This window comes from Lampris incognitus, chromosome 3, assembly GCF_029633865.1.
Source record: "Lampris incognitus isolate fLamInc1 chromosome 3, fLamInc1.hap2, whole genome shotgun sequence".
Classification (NCBI taxonomy): Eukaryota; Metazoa; Chordata; class Actinopteri; order Lampriformes; family Lampridae; genus Lampris; species Lampris incognitus.
The window spans coordinates 98,122,775-98,140,772 of record NC_079213.1 but is presented as its reverse complement, the minus strand read 5'-3'; the positions used below and the strand labels follow the sequence as shown (position 1 = coordinate 98,140,772).

General features: G+C 48.3%; 1 protein-coding gene across 1 annotated transcript in view; it reads right to left on the bottom strand.

Annotated features, from left to right (window-relative positions):
- The window catches only part of colgalt2b (collagen beta(1-O)galactosyltransferase 2b), a 44,923-nt gene extending 40,219 nt beyond the window's left edge, over positions 1 to 4,704 (bottom strand). Inside the window, 1 exon segment of the mRNA XM_056277097.1 lies at positions 4,418 to 4,704. Coding sequence (XP_056133072.1) covers positions 4,418 to 4,662 — 245 coding nt within the window. The 5' untranslated portion in view covers positions 4,663 to 4,704.
- Between the last annotated feature and the right edge of the window lie 13,294 nt (positions 4,705 to 17,998).

Genomic DNA, 17,998 nt, shown 5'->3' with positions numbered 1-17,998 from the left:
TGCGGAGTCCTGCTTGCAGCGAGATAGGGCTTTGGATGCATAGTTGGGTTTTTTGACGTCTGTGTGGAAACAATGATGACTGTTACAGAAAGAAATGTGTGAAGACGGAGAGGATGCCAGGCCGCCTGGTAAAATATAAATGATCACTTTGTTAAAAAAAAGAAAAAGAAAAGGCAACTACGGCATGAAAACGCGTCGCATGTGAGACACCGACATGTCCCCTGCTCGTCCGCAGTACTACGGCGAGCTTTTATTACAATGATGACGAAGGCAATTTAAAATATTTTACACAAGGGGGGTCGATCTAACTCGCCGTCCACAGTTTCCCGGCTTTTACCCGTGTCACAAGTCTGGCTGAGGGCGGAGGGTGTGCTCGTTTTTTCCCCCCTGCTCCTGTTTTCGTGTGCGCTGATTCTGTTAATATGGAAAACAAAACCGGGAGCAGGCTGCAGGGACTCGTGGGTTAGAGGCAATATTGCAATGGCAGTTTGATCCGACTGCCCTTTCTGCTCTCATAGTGCACCGAAGCCCCCCCCCCACCCACTCCACCCCATCTCACCCACCCCACCTACTCCACCCCAACCCCCCCACCCACCCCACCCCATGCTCAACAAAACTGCTCACATCACCACCGCTTTATACTAATGACCTTATTGGATTTGGGAGGCATTGTGTGATTACTTCCCGTGGGAACTGGTACGACCACATATAATCGCACACTTTATGACATTTGGCGGTTGATGAGGGCACACTGGAAAATGCTAAAGTCCACACCGGTTAAAATACGCGTATGCCCGATGAAATAAAAACTAACCATGTGATTAAAAGGGCCTTGGCCAAAGACACACTTAGTGGTCAATTTCTTGGTCTCAGTATTCTGTGTGTGTGTGTGTGTGTGTGTGTGTGTGTGTGTGTGTGTGTGTGTGCGCGTGCTCGCCACTCGATAGGTTTCTGTGTTAGTGGGACTCTCGCGCCAAAACAAAAGGGGTGGACGTTATAAATTCTGTGACGGATAAGACCGATCTGTTTACACAAGCAAAGCTCAAGAGTCTTATGTCCGAGATATAATTAATATCATTACCGCAACAATTTAATCCTGTGCACAAAACGCTTTATACCCACATCCTGGATTCTGTTGACAAAATATTTTTTAACACACTTGACACTTAGTATCCTCGACCCCCTTGGAGCCTAAAATCCCTGCTGATTAATACCCAGATACTGTGATTTTCCTGACGCTGACACACTTGTAATACTGTAGGTCAAATACTACTATGGTCCATTTTGCGAGACTTAAAATGCCTGCGCCGATCATGTAGACCGCTTGACCTACCCGTGCATCATTTGGTGTTTCTGGACTGACCTCTCCGCGCCCCATTCAACCCCAATAATTTCACTGTGCAACTTTTTGTGGGACAGAATGACAATATCAGCAGTTTGCAAGTGAGGCGATAAAGCCACGGCTCTTCATTCCAGCCGTCCGATCCACATCGCATCGCTACTGGCTGTCGAGTGGCAGGACACCGACTGTAAACCTTCCCTTTGTTAGTCAAACCCCTCACATAAACATGTTAGCTCAGTCATCTGGCACTCTGCAGAGAAGGGCCCATCTGTGTACTGAATTTCTAGAGTCTGTTCGAGCTTGTGTACATGTGTGTGTGTTTGTGTGTGTGTGTGTGGGGGGGGTGTTCTGGATAAGAAACAGCCAGTCTCTCCGCAAACAGAAGAAAAACTGTAAAGCAAAGGGAGAATTATTGGAAACAAAACAAAAGACTGGCTACTGGAGCGCAACAGCCTCACCCAGGACACTGACGCTGATTAGGAACATATTGCAAATGTACCCCATTCTCATCTAAAACTCACAATACAGTCACCCTCTCCATGGTCCTGTATGCAGGACATCTAACGCACACGATCTGTCTCTGATATTCAGCCTGGTTTGAATATAATAAATCTCTACCAGTGGCAGCTGGCGCTAAAAAATGTTTTTTGGGGGGGGCGCAATTTACCTTGGCGCAGCACACCTGACAGCTGCTTTAATGTCCACACAGTCACAGAGTTATTAAGGACAATGTAGCCTATAGATTTTATCAGGGTTCATAGCTGGTGGATGATTGACAGTCGAGACGAGGCGGCCTGGTGGGTGTGAACATGATTGACAGCCACGTGAATTGTCCAATCACATTAGATCAAAAAACATTAAAACAATACCAATTCGCTGCCAATAAAAGTGGGAGTGTCTGGGGCGCACAGAACTGCGCCCCCATGGAAAATCTGAAGAAACCAATCAGACATCAGCCTCGGGTCACCTGCTCGCCAAAAGTTTGAGGGCTTACATAAGGTATCATTTGGCCAGCGCCCCTCACCCAGGAAGTATATGTATTCAGACAGAAATCAACCAAACACCACATGGAACCAATATCTAACGGCTGCTGACAGGCGCTCACAGACTGAAAAACACTTTTATTTCATAATTACTTGCATTATACTTGATCATCATTATCATCATCATCAGTTCCGTAACCTATGGAGGTCGTAGGAGCACAGCTGATGCCTCAACAGGTTGAGCCATGATTGTGTTTCGGTAGGGGGAGTACCTGGTGGTCCCTATCTCCCCTCCAGGTATGGATGGCCGTTGGTTCGCAGAGGAACTCCTCCGCCCTTTGACAGGTTTTATTTCTAGTCCTGCTGGGTGTCCACACACCCTCCTCACAACAACTCGAGGGTTGAAGTGGGGGCGCCGGTTTAGTCCCCGACGACCCGACGGTTGCATTATACAACTAAATTATATCTAACATGTTTAAGTAGATTTCCGTCTCCTGATATTTGAAGGGGGCGGCGCCCCAGCGCCCTGTACTGGCCAGCCGCCACTATTCTCTACCCTGATTTTCCCTGACACACGCACACACCTACACACACGCACACACGCGCGCGCGCGCACTCTTTTTACGCATGACTTCCCAGAGCACACCCGCCCCCTGGCCCGCTGTCAGCCCCACTCAATGTCTCCTTTCATCCCTCAACCTGCAGGGTTTCCCTCTGATTACAGCGTTTCGGCTTAATCTGCTCCCATAAAGACAAAACAGGGTATAGGACCTCGACTGGAAGGGGGAGGGGGGAGGGGGGGCAGTTTACCTGCTGTCAAGTTCCCGCAGGTTTATGCTGAATCAGGAGGAAAACAAAGGCGTGATTAACATGCGCAACAGGCCCTCTCGTGTTGCTTATATGTGCAAATTTGGAGCCCGGCAGACACGCGAGGTGAGCGCGTCGTAAAAGAAAAGGGGGGAAAAAAGCCGCAGCCACCGCACGCGGCCTCCGCGTCCGACGGCGCAAGCACGCTCCATGCGTGCCGTGCGCACGTCGTCATCACGTCCCGATTTGCGTCGAATACCAATACGGCGCAAAACACCTGGGCTGTTCTGGAAACGGGCTACTATCTAACTAGCTTCCCGGCATATGGAGGGAGATCTGATTCACGCAAACGTTTTGGCTGAATTGGGTTTTATTTTTTTGGGGGGGGGGGGGTCAATAAATGTTGACTCTCTCCGTGTCCTGCGAATGACCGTGTCGCCATGCGCAAAATCGCTTTCTGCCAATAAATCGCGTAGATTTATCAAGAATTTCACCATTTTTTTGGACAAGTTCCGCTTTAGGTTGCGCACGCGGCTATTAGAGCGCGTTCGCGGCCCCGCGGGGTGGAGACGTGCTGCTCAATAAAGTTCAGACAGTCAATAACACGCGTCCCTCGCCCACCGCCACGGGAATGAGCGTGTGCCTGTTCGAAATGAGGGGGAACAAAGTTGCGCAAAGTGTAGACAGGGGATGGGTTTGGGGGGGGGGCGGTGCAAGGGGATGCCAGCCCCTCTGTTGACCAACTTGACAAAAGCCAACCCTTTGTAAAACGTACCCCCCAAAAAAAGCTATGTTGCATTATCTTATACAAGGAAAGTATAAAGAAAACTATTACTGATATTTGAATTATATCCATACTGGAGATGTGCACACCAGCAGCCCACCTGGCCTTGGCTTCATCGGGACATCAAATCCCAAAGAGTGAGGAGATGTTTTGTTGTGGTTCTATGTCAGTTTTTCAGTGTACCTGAGAAGGCTTCGGCCGCTACCTCTTACAGCAAACAACCCGGGGACGCGTTTGAAATCTCCGCAGCACCCACCTGTGGCGTCCCTACCCGTACATTGGAAAAAGGCTCTGGTTTGAAAAGGTGATTGTGGGTATTGTTTTTGAAGCATCGGCCCACTTCCCTGCCACACACACACACACACACACACACACACACACACACACACACACACACACACACACACACACACACACACACACACAGCTTTGATTCTAGTTTACAAATCGACCACTGAGTCTAAAGATGATACAACAGAGGTTGGGTTGTGTCTCTCTCACCAAACGGCGATGCGCTCCTTCGGGTAGTCCAGCCGGTCGACGCAGCCCAGGTAGTGCGGCAGGCTGTGCGCCGCGTTGCGCGCCAGGATGGCGATCATCACCTTCGGCTTCAGCAGGGACGACTCGGCCTTGACCGGCTCCTGGACCACAGTCGTCACCAGCTCCGACACGGAGGAGCTTATAGAGGCCAGGACGACCACCAGCGACCCGAGCAGACCGACTCCCGCGGCCCCGACCCCCGCCATCGTTCCCAGATACACACCGCTCACCCCCCGACCCGACCGGGATGCGAGCTCCGCCGCGAACTGAACTCGACGCAACTCAGCTCAGACAGTGAGTGAGTGAGTGTGTGTATGTGTGTTGGTGTGCAGCCACGGTGGGAGGGGGGAGAGGGCAGCCGAAAAGGTAGAAGAGAGAGGAGGAGAGAGAGGAGGAGGAGGAGAGACGTGTTTACTTTTTAGGGGTGACCGCGGAGTCCCGATGCACAGTATTTTAACACCCCCCCCCCCCGCATCACGCACGTTGAGACGATGCCCCTGCGTTTTTTGGAAAGCAAATTAGCAAAAGTGCACGTGTCTCCACGCCAAACATAAAACGATCAAATCTGACGACAATCTCCGGCGCCCTCGCTTCAGTTTCTCTCTAGAGAAGTGCGTTTCCTGTCATTTAACCGCACTACCCGGTCTCGCCGATCTGCCTACACATAACACGATATTACACTTTGCGTGCAAAGCATACGCCAAAACCCTACACGGTAAGGCTGCATATGCATAACTGAACTCGGGGGGGAAAAGGGGATGAAATGCTTCGACGTCTCCACTCGTTCCCATCGCAGAGTCTGAAGGGTCGTAAATTAACACCAAAAAGAAAGGCACATGTGATAGTCCCAAACCCGCTCTCATTATTTACCGTGGGCCATGCCTGCAGCGAGTTATTCTCTTATCTGTTATTCAGACACATTGTCATGCCCCGATAGTGGACAAGTGTGTAACTGCAGGTGGGCTATAGAGGTGTCTGGTTATCCCGATACGCATTAGCCTTTAATATCGAAGTTGTGTTATCTTTTTTGCGTTGACAACCTGATAAATCCGTGCCGCAAAACTCTTACAGTTCGTCCTGTACTATTTGGACTGTCTGCATCTGGTCACTCCTCCTGCCCCTTTTTTCCTTTTTTTTTTATACCCCTCCTTCTGTGTCTGCTGCTGTTTTGGAGCATTATATTCCCTTCTTCCTAAAATAAACCCGTAGCTCAAGATGAGTTGTTAAAGCTGAGATCCGAGATTTCCCCGATCTGTGCCTCCCCTCACAGTCGTGAGAAACTAGCCTTCAAACAAGATAGAACAGCCATTGTCCCTTCAGTTCCCACCCTGGAAAAAAATGGCCTCGTCGAACCAAATAATGTATATTACAATTAAACTGTTGCATAATACCAGACAGAATTGTCACGTCGTTACACTCCATTTCCACCTTCCGTCTGAGATTGCCTCCTCTAACCGCTCCCCGTGGGGGAGGGGGGTTCGATTTTCCCTGGCCAATCACTAGGGACCAATGTTCCGCGTGAATCTGGCGTCATTTTAAGTCTACACTGATGCGTAGCCATGCCAACATTATTGATTTTTTCCGGGTTTTTTTAAAGAGTGGAACATATTGGCGCTATTGAGAAGATATGCCGTCTAACGCTTGACAACGGCGTTAGTCCCCCCGTGGCGCTGATTGGCTAATTGTCCCCCCCCCCGCCCCCGGGCGCGGCGATCATTGGATAATCGCTTTTTCAACCGAGAAACAGCTGTTTCATGCCAAGAAGAATCAGTGGGCGGATTCAAAGTCCTGGACCCAGGCAACATGAAACTGTATGGGAATACTGTCCCACTGAGAGTTGGTAGATTACCTAGCCAACCACATCGTCATCATGTCTCAGTCCTGTTCCTGTACGTGTTTACTGCTGCACCAGTGTTCATCCTACTTGGTCAAAAGTTTCAACAGTTCTTTATGGGGGGTGTCGCAAACCATGGCAAAGAGCAAAGATGCCAGTTAGCAGTATCTATATCTAAACTGACTCCATGGTCCAGGTGGATAAAATAACTATTGTTCAATGGAGAAAAAAATCTGGATTTATTATGATGATGAATGATGTGGTTTTAACGGAAGGAGGAGACAAATTGGAAACAAATATTTCAGTCTACATGAGGCTGACGGTGCTGCCGCTACCTGGAGATGAATCTTACATGAGCTTATTTGCTGCAGACTATAGTTAGAATTAAATGTACTGAGATTTTGTCTCACGAGTTAGTAGTTTGGAGTTTATTTATCTGCCCTGCATAAAATTGTTAAAACATACGAAGATGAACGATGCTTGAAGTTATTCCACAATCAGTAAAATGTGTGAAGTAAGGCTATCACTGACTATTAGTGGTTCGCGTTGTGCCTCTCTGCTTCAACTACACCATGGCCTATGTATCGCTCTCCACCTTTCTTTCTCTGCCTCTGTGTTTTCTGCTTTCATTTTCCACGCCGTAGGCCTGGACAGGCCCTTTGGATGCTGCAGAGCCGAAGACTATGAAGTCACTCTGACATCAGCCCTCAGCTTCTCACTGACACACACCAGCCTTCTACCAAAAACATCCTTCACCAGCGTGCAGGGCCTCCTATTTAGAAAAATTCCCATCAGTGTGCTACCTACTATTAACTATTATATTATTATTATTATCATTATTATTATTGTTGTTGTTGTTAACCAAAAGTAGTTCTTATGTGATTAAAATAACCCCTGAATAACCTTTTTTAATTATGGTGCAGTTAGAGCTTAGACAGACAGGCAAAGGCAGCTTACGGCTGACTGTCCCTGTCTCGGCTGAGCCGTTTATTTTCGCTAGGATCTCTGCCACCTGGTAATGTTTTCTCTCTTCGTTGAGGTAATGAATGTGCTCTGCCAATCCCGGCTGCTGTCTGATGTTCTCATTCCCTGGGTGTGTCTGCACTGCGCGTGTGTGTGCGTCCGCGTGCGTGTGTGTTTGTTAGAAAGAGTGTGTACATGTCTGTCTGTGTGTGTATGAGAGAGTGAGTGAGTGACTGAGTGAGTGAGAGAGACACACACTGAGTGAGTGAGAGAGTGAGTGAGTGAGTGAGTGAGTGAGTGAGTGAGTGAGTGAGTGAGTGAGTGAGAGACAGACAGACAGAGTGAGTGAGTGAGTGACAGACAGAGTGGGTGAGTGAGTGAGTGATTGAGCGAGCGCGAGTGAGTGAGTGAGTGAGTGAGTGAGCGAGAAAGTGAGTGAGTGTGTGAGAAAGTGAGTGAGTGAGTGAGAGTGTTTGTGCGTGTGTGTGTGTGTGTGTGAGAGAGAGAGAGAGAGAGAGAGAGAGAGAGAGAGAGAGAGAGAGAGAGAGAGAGAGAGAGAGAGAGAGAGAGAGAGAGACTATTCAGCCTGTCCTGATAAACCCACAGCTCCCTCTGGTGCTTCCTCAATGAAGTGAAAACAGGTGAGGAGACAGGGAAGTGGAGACGCCACAGACTTCCCTCCTGCACCTCCACTGTAAGCTGCAACGTGTTGAACCCAGACAGCCTCTCAGATGCTCTGTATGAGATCCCGTAACACTTGTGAATGAGGAGGAGTCATCTTTAGATGTTAGTATGGCCGATTCACCTGACCTATATGTCTTTGGACTGTGGTAGGACACCAGAGCAACCGGAGGAGACCCACGCAGACACAGGTCGGGGAGAACATGCAAACGCCACACAGAGGACGATCCCCCAAGGTTGGACTACCGGGCTCGAACCCAGGACCTTCTTGCTGTGAGGCGACTGCGCTAAACACTGCACCACCGTGCCGCCACTGTTATCACGACTGTTGCATGTTTTTCTTTAAAGCACACATAGACACATTAACATACATGCTCATATGCTCATGTCTGCACTCACATGTGCACACATACACACACCCACAGAAATCTATCTTAGAAAAGGTCCAAATTCAATCTGACCAGTGCTTGCCGACTACTGCTCTGCCTAAAGGCCAAATCCACTCACAAGTTTAACGTTTCAGAGTGAAATGATGGGAAACTCAGAACACCTGTCTGGATGGAGGGGAACTGAGCCCACTCTGGTAGTTATTCTACACTACACTGTCTGTCTGTCGCCAGGCTGACCTTCTGATGTGGCCAGCTGAGCCAGTGTCAGGCCTCGTCCCGGTCAGCTCGCCTTATATTTCCCCCAGCGAACTGGCTTGTGAACTCCCTGGTCCGCCATACCAAAAACATCTGCTTTGTAATTGTGGTCACATATTTGACATGCAGCCATTTGTTCTTTCTATAAGTTACTCAAATGAAGACCCATGCATGACGGCTAGACCAGAACCATGCCTCCTTTTCCAGCCGTGTTTGGGATAAGTGCACGTTCCAAGAGCTGCCGAGCATGTGATGTTTTAAACTGTGGTCAAGCAAAGAACATGGCCTTAAATAATCCTACACAACGCAGTTCAGATGAGCAGGCTGTATAGGGGAATGTGTTGCCTATAGTTGAGGGTCACATTTTTCCTGCAGAAGGAATAAAGGTCACACGGGCAGAGAAACTAAGCCAGCGGGTTCGTTATGTAAACAGCAGGTTTATACACACCTTTCTGTGTCAGCTGAATAGCATAATGACACAATACACCCATCCATCCTTCCATTATCCGAACCACTTATCCTGCTCCCAGGGATGCTGGAGCCTATCCCAGCAGTCACTGGGCGGTAGGCAGGGAGACACCCTGGACAGGCGCCCACACACACACACACACACACACACACACACACACACACACACACACACACACACACACACACACACACACACACACACACACACACACACACACACACACCTAGGGACAATTTAGTATGGCCGATTCACCTGACCTACGTGTCTTTGGACTGTGGGAGGAAACCGGAGCCCCGGAGGAAACCCACGCAGACATGGGGAGAACACGCAAACTCCACACAGAGGACGACCCGGGACGACATCTCATGGTTGGACAACCCCTGGGCTCGAACCCAGGACCTTCTTGCTGTGGGGCGACCGCGCTAACCACTGCGCCGCCTAATGATTCAATCACAGCGCTACTGTGTGCGCGCGTCTGCGCGCGTGCACTCATATAGTTGTCAGTGTTGTAGAAAACCATGTCCAGCAGATGGTGCTCTTGTCTTATTTGCCATCTCTCTCTCTCTCTCTCTCTCTCTCTCTCTCTCTCTCTCTCTCTCTCTCTCTCTCTCTCTCTCTCTCTCTCTCTGTGTGTGTGTCACACGCACGCACGCACACACACACACACACACACACACACACACACAATTCCCCCCGGTGAGGATCTCAAAGACCAGATGGTGTAAGAGAAGCACTCAGTGAGGTCAGAGGGTGGAGAGTGTTTAGAGTGTCCCAGACACAAGTATGCCGTCTGTCACCAGCAGGCCTCTCTCGCCAGCCCGCGGTGCCATACCGGCGTGTCCCCCTGGTGTAATCTGCTCAGCGCTTCTCGTACCCTGTCGCCAGCCAGTCACTGCTTGCTCAGCTCATTGGGAATTTGGCAGGCCGCAGTAAAGTACTAAATGGGTGCAGAACCATTAAGCAATGAGGTGCTCGGCTATGCACTTCGCTGTGCACCTGCTCCTCCCCATTCTTCCAGTTCCTGCAACAACGAAGAGAATGCTGCATTTTCCCCTCTGATTTAGTACCACGCTGTCCCCAAATGTAGCGGTACAGACTAAGGGCCCTGTGACCAGCGGCGTCATAGTGTGTGTGTGTGGGGGGGCTACCAGGGCCCAGAAGGAAGGGGTGGGGGCCTCAGGAAGCCTGGAATTAAAAGTTTGTTTTGGTTTGTAAATGTTTATTTCTAACTAATTAGTTTCATAACTTCAGTTAAAATTGGCTCAATCCATCGGTTGAGGAACTTAAAGAAAATAGTGCAGGGCTCTTTGAGGCCCATCTCACCCCTTACAAAAGGTGCAAAATGATTTAGTCCCGCCCCTCACGAGCATGTCTCGATGCAGCTCATCTAGTCATGTCGCGAGTGACTGCTGACACAAGCACACCACAGAGTCGTTTATTCAATCACTGCAAGATAGTTACGTTAGGCTAAGGTTAGGTTGTTAGGTTAAAATAGATTAACGTACTGTGATTGTAAATAATATACAGTATGCTAGAAGTGATGCGTGAGAGACAAATGAGGAAAGGGGCCCGCAGAGACTGTTTATGTATAGGGCCCAGAATGTTTGTGCTGCACCCCTGAATGTGACATTAAATAAATGCATGTAGATGGTCACACGTTATTGACGGACGAACCATGCCGGGCTCCCCACCATGCAACTGGCATACCAGGCTTAAAGTAGGTCACTTCTTGTGGCTGTGCAACATGAATGCAAATGTGTCTGTAATTCCACCTTGCTTAAAGCCTTGGCTTCTCTTGTGTCAGTGGCATCTTTCTTCCAGGGTAATCCAGTGTATGGATCTGCATAGCGAGGCTTTACATACAAATGAAAGGGGGTGGGGGGGTGGTTGCACCAGAGATGCAAGATTTTAGTAGAAGTATAGAATGACAGAGCGAGAGAGAGGAAAGAGAAAGAGATGGCTTTTGGGGGGGGGGGAGATGGAGGAAAGGCGCTAGTAGCAACGCCAAGTGAATTTATTTTTATGTGTTTAGAGCTTCTAGCAGCAGTCAGCACACTGGAGAGTGAGCATGAGACAGCCAGGAACTGCTGAGTTAAGAAAGAATGAAGTCCTTCTGGGCAACCAGACAGGGATCCGTTGCCTCTCTGGGTTGACTCACACACACAAGTGGGCATTTGTCCACAAACATCTCATGGGCATGCTGGCACAGCTCATCCGCACACATTTGCAGGCATGCAAATATGACACATGCACACACACACACACACACTCACATTTTGCATGTTAATAGTGTTTATGCAGTTCACCTCTCAGTTATACTCATTCACAAACTTTTAAACACACGTTTTGTAAGCGCAAACAATCCCACGTGTATATCCAGTTTCCCCTCTCCATCTGACGTATGCTCTCTCTCATGCACACAGCATGGAGAGACTCGTTACTTGCCCCATACGTGGCCTTTAGGTGAGGTATTGTGTCCTCTCTGCAAACTGGGGGTTAATAGGCCCACTCCAGCAGCAGCCCAGAACACGCTGTACCCTAATGAGCACCCTCACACTACTGCTTCTCTCTCTCTCTCTCTCTCTCTCTCTCTCTCTCTCTCTCTCTCTCTCTCTCTCTCTCTCTCTCTCTCTCTCTCTCTCTCTCTCTCTCTCTCTCTCTCTCTCTCTCTCTCTCTCTCTCTCTCTCTCTCTCTCTCTCTCTCTCTCTCTCTCTCTCTCTCTCTCACACACACACACACACACACACACACACACACACACACACACACCAGTGGCGGATCCAGAAAGTGACTGATAGGTGGGCCTGGATTAAATCCAGGTGGGCCAGCTCACCACTGCTTAACCACACATGATTATAATTAAAGACCGACTTGGCTTAAGCTACCTAGTACTGTTCATTCTTCCTACAGTCTGCAGGCTATGTTTTAAAAAAAACAAACCTAAAAACTCACATTTTTAGACATCATCTGTCCATTTAATTCATTAATTTTTTGGTCATACTTTGTGCATATTAGTATATAGTCATTGTTGTTAAAATTGGATTTATGTTTGTATAGTATATTTCTACAAGTAGTTGATCATTGTATTTGTATTCTGCTTTTGCATGATTGTTGTATATTGTTGTTGTCATTGTACATCGTTTGGATAAAAGCGTCAGCTAAATACTATAAACAATCGTGATTATTTAGACTAACGTTACATGATGGTGTCCAAGAGCAAGAGAGGGACTTCACACAAAACGGCATTCATGAAATTCGGTCTGCTTAGCATAGCAGTTGTTGAAACATGCTGCCAAACCGAGCCAGGCACATGAATGGCTAGCTATAGCCACAGAACATAACAGGGCACGCAATAATAAGATGTTGCATAAACTCATTGATGCTTGAACAGGAATAACAAATTAAATTACCAATACAGTCCCAATTCCCATGAGGCATAACGGGCAGTGGTGTTAACAGTCCCAAATCAGGACTCACTCGAGGTTGCGATAATAATCAAGACACAGTGGGCCAGACTAAAGAGACCACTTGCCTACCTTATCGGTAGCCCATACAAGGCAGAGTCGTCTAGGTTTTAAATTGAAAATGCTGATGATATCGTCATAATCCAGTGTGTCTGCTAGTTCTCATTCAAAAGTCAAAAGTGTCAAGTTGTTCAAGCGTCCAGTCCTCATCGATGATCTCAGGCGTGTCTTGATCCGGTTTGTTGCGGAGAAAAGTCTCTCAACACTACAAGACGTTATAGGCAGTGTAATGATGGCCCTTAACAGGCAGTTCATATTGGGGAAAATATCTGCAGGGCAGGCATCTAGCAATTCAGTTAGTGAAGGGAAGGTCTTTTTACCACTTTTGCCCTTGATGTATTGGGTAAAAAATAAATAAATTCAGCGTCACAGAGTGTAATCCCCTACAAATCGCATGGCGCTTGCAACAGTTCTTTCGTGCCAAAAGTGGCGGATCCAGGGAAGAAGGAAGTTGAAGCTTGCATTATTCCGTAAGTGTCGGCTTTAAATCGACAGTTCAATTCAGCTGTCTGTCTAGAACACAGTTCCACAGTGCCCTTAAATCATCATTATGCATTGTGGTGACAACAGACTGATGGAACTTGGCTGGTAGCTTGGGCTCACGAGAAGTAGTGACGTCCCAGCATGCTATCTCATGCTTCTCCATTAACTCCTCCGTCAGTCTGAGCACTTTATCAAAGTCTCCATCTGAATCATCCCAAAAAGTGGCATAAGTAGCTTTTAATGTTTCAGTTAAAGAGATGCAGTCTGTTACACACAGTGCTGAACTCTGCAACCCCTTTGTGGCAAAATCACTGCTCTGAAACAGCTTGCAAAATGCAACAAGCATGAAAAGGAACTTCTTGGTTTGCATCTGTTGTAATAGCTGCTCAGCATCTAATTTAGTCTGTCCACTTGATTCGGCGTATTCAGCTGGCGCCTCCAGTAACACATCCAGCAACTCTAGAATGTTATGCACTGACCCTGATTTAGAGCTCCATTCAGTCTCAGACGATTGCTCCAGCTCCATACACTGACGGTTTGGATGCATCTCCTTTTGCAGCTCCAGGAACCGAGCGTGCCTCTGGGCCCCAGTGAAGAAGTTGTGTATATGATTAACAACGTCAAAAAAGTGCTAACGTGCCAAGACACTTGTGCTGCAGTACAAAGCACTAAATTAAGCCAGTGAGAACTGCAGTGTACATAGACGGCTATCGGAAACATCTCTTTCGGGAGAGCCTGACCCCTCGCCTGTGCCCTGACATTACCGATGCACCATCGAAACAGAGAGAAGGGTCCAGTCCGAGTGGTTCATGGACTTCAAGGATCCTCTGTGATATTCCTTGAGCAGACAATTCTGCAGTTTCAGCAAAGCCTACCGCTCGTTCTTTGATTACCCCCCCTATGAATGAATCGGATACATACAGCAACTAGCTCGCGTTTCGATAGATCTTTAAACTCGTCAGCAAGTATGGCAAAATATGTAGGCTGTTCGTGCAGTTCACCTTTTATCTTTCCAAGTAGCAGTGAAGCGGCAGCCTCAAACAGTTCGTCCTGAATGTGGTGGCTCGTGAGAGTGACATTTCGTGGCAGTTCCATCAATCTAGTTTTAATTTCTGAATCATACTGTAGCGAATACGGGGATCAGCCCGGGAACCGTCGCCACAGCCGGGACGCGAACCCGTGTCTCCCACTCCGCAAGCGACAACGTTAACCAGTCGACTAAAGGGTCCGACCCATTAGTCAATGACCATTGCCTACTTATCCATGCACGTTACACTACCCCCACTCCTTCGGGAAGCACGTCCCCGCGCTTCAGCATATCAGCTCCCTCACGCCTCTGGGCGCACGCGCTTCCGATGACCTCACGGTCTCACCGTCCCACTTCTCATACCAATGTAGCGAATTCGGGGGGCAGTCCGGGACCACCACAGCCGGGACGCGAACCAGTGTCTCCCACTCCGACAACGTTAACTAGTCGACTAAAGGGTCCGACCCGGTAGTCAAGGACCAACGTGTCTACTCATCCATGCACGTTACAATACTTTAACATGAACTCGAATAGCTCCAAAAAATTCCCCTTATTGAGCGCTTCCTCTGTTTCCCGGTGCCCTCTAAGAGGAATTTCCATCTTGACACACAGTATAGCGATGTCTAATACAACCTTAACGTGTTACCAATTGCGCTCTATGAATGAAATGGGATCACCGTGCAGTTGATTTAAAACTGTCCTGCCTTGCATGCGACTTTGCCTGTACGCCAGCAATTTAGCGAATGCAGAAGCATGCAGCTCGCTAGACTGGTGTTTGTCGCAGGCCCGCCTGATACGTTTCCAATTTTTGTAGACATCTCTGACAAAAGTAAACTCACCGGTGTGCAGCTCAGGAAAATGTCATCTATTATGGTTGTCGGGAATGTCACCAGCTTTGGTTGAGTGGTTGGTTCCTCCGTGGTAGACAGATCCGAAGGTGCGGTTAGCGCTTCAGAAACCATTAGCAGTGGTCCCCTCAGAAGTGGTGTCTACACGCTAGCATGACACTCACTGGAAGTCATTAAGGCTGTGATCGTTTCGCCTCCATTCTCAGGGTCAACAAACGTCTCATGACGATCCTGTGATTGTCCTTGTTCCTGGGGCAGATCTTTCTCTTCAACCTCTGCTGTATCTTCCTTAGAGTTGCCCAACTTATACTGCTAGGTTTACAACATAAATCAGTCGGGAGACGGATTAGAAATTTGCCGCATGACAGCCGGTAGTTTTAGTATACAACAACTGTCACATGACACTCCGTCACCCGTAATATCAATACCCTGGTCCGCCTATAGGTAGCAGCAACGGACCAGGTATAATCACAATATATAACATCTCCCCACTTAATGAACATGTTGCATCACTACTATCAGAACACCTGTAACCAAATAAGCCACTATCATGACGTGTAAACACTATGTTGTCTATGGTAACTAAAATGTCTCAAATCCCTGGAATCAAAACTGTTCAATTACAAATAACAATAAGAATTAACAGTCCCACTTACTCCCAGTGACAAGCAACAATATTCCCCCTTTTTCTTTTTTAACTAAGAAAATGAGGTGGACTACTCAGACCCTGCCATAACCCTGGGGGTTATTCTGCCCCATTCTTCAGGGTGTGGCTACTATAAATCTAGGCATTTAGGAGACCACCGTTCTCTCTGGGGATACCGGCGGTTAGCACTAGCCTCTGGCGGATCTACAAGGGGTGCAACAGGGACAGACGTCGGTATGGAGCATGACGACAGTTCTGTCTCTGAAACTGTCGAAGAGGTGGGCCCAGAATAAGCAGGTTCTGTGTGACCTGGTGCATTATGGGTGAGTGTGGGTTGGGCTGGGTTGTCCTGCTCGCATGGCTCAGCACAGACCACTGGTAGTGGTGGTGTAGTGTTCCCAGACGCTGTTTCTGCAGCAAGCAGTTGATCTGTGTGTCTCCTCCAGACGGTGTCTTCAGTGGTCCGGACTGTATAGGACACAGGCCCTGTCTGTGCCAGGATGGTGGCTGGTACCCATTTTGGTCCGGTGTTATAGTTGCGTGCCAGTACACTGTCACCTGGGAAGAAAATCCTTTCTTTTGCTATATGTTGGCGTTGTTGAACCTGAATTTGTTGTTTCAGGTGAACAGTCTTTTTGGTCATTGGTGGTTTTAGGAGGCTGAGCTTGGTGCGGATCTGTCTCTTCATGGGCAGTACCGCAGGAGCAGCTCTTGTGGTTGCGTGGGGCACATTTCTGTAAGACAGCAGGAAGCTGTTCAGCCTCTGGTGGAGAGAGCCTTGGCCCTGAGAAGCCTTCAAAGCGTGTTTCATGCTCTGAACAAAGCTCTCTGCTAATCCATTAGTAGATGGGTGATAGGGAGCAAAGCGGATGTGTTGCACTCCATTTACCTCGAGGAATCGCTCGAACTCTTCTCAGGCAAATTGGGGCCCGTTTCACTCACCAGCTGTTCCAGGAAGCCAAACCAACTGAACATTTCCCCAGGTTTCTCGATGGTTTTCTCAGCTGTTGTCGATCTCATTATGGCCACTTCTGGCCACTTGCTGTGAGCATCAACTGCCACTAGGAACATCCTTTCCTTGAATGGACCAGCAAAATCAATTGTGGACGCGCTGCCAGGGTCCCTCTGGCCATTCCCATGGGTGGAGGGAGGCTGGCTGTGGCATGCCGCGCACCCGCTGACAAGATGGACATGTTCTCGCAGTCTCTTCTATTTGCCCATCCAGTCCAGGCCACCAGAAGTAGCTCCTGGCAAGTTCTTTCATGCGGACCATTCCGCTGTGGCCTGCATGTAGCTGCTGTAGTAGCCTTTTTCGCAGCGTGGGTGGAAAAATCACTCTGCGTCCCCATAGGAGACATCCTGCCTGCATAGAGAGCTCATTCCTTCTTACCAGGTACGGTTTTAGCTCTGGAAGGTTCCCACTCCTTCTGCTGATCACAACATCTATCAGTTTGGGGAGCACAGGGTTGTTTCGGGTGTGTCGTTTCACTTGGGAGAGAGATCCCTCCTCTTGCTCTCCCTGAGGTTTCTTCCTATTTTTTCTCCCTGTTAAAGGGTTTTTTAGGGAGTTGTTCCTTATCCGATGAGAGGGTCTAAGGCAGGGGTCTCAAACTCAACTTACCTGGGGGCCGCTGGAGGTAGAGTTTGGGTGAGGCTGGGCCGCAAGTATTCCAAAAAAAAAGTACAACCAATCCAACTCAATCTTTTTTTTAATTTTTTTTTTATTTATATATACAGGTGATCAAAACAAGACAGGTAACAGTACAAGTGCAGGAACAAAAACGAACAGTGTGAGACAAAAAGGGGACACCAGGTTCTGTTATGACAAGATGGAATACTAATAAGCTAATAAGCTAAAAAAACAACAACAAAAACAAACAAGCTATCAAATAAGCTCATTGACCTGCACTGCAGGTCAATGAGCTCCATTTGAAGCACAGGAGGGGCATCTTGCACATCAAAGGAGAAGGGGTCAGCAAAAATTTGAAAAGTGGCTCTGTGTGTCTTGAAGTCTGCAAACCTGTGATTAAATTGCTCCTGTAGCTCCACAATGGCATCAGCATACTTCTCATCACTGAATGGTGTGCCTGCATCCATGAGTGCCTTGCATGCTGGGAAATGGCAGAGGTTTGTCTGAGAGAGCTGGGCTTTCCATAACACAAGTTTTGTGGAGAATGATCTCACGTTGTCATAGGCAGCACTGACAAGCTGCCCCTGGTTTTGTAATTTCTTGTTCAGTACATTCAGCTCATGTGTGATGTCAACAAGGAAAGCTAAGTCCATGAGCCATTTGGGATCACTTAGCACAGGAACAGCCATCCCAGCCTTCTCCATGAAGGCTTTCACTTTTGCTCTCAACTCAAAAAACCTCTTCAAGACGTTTCCCCTGCTGAGCCAACGTACCTCAGTGAAGTAGAGC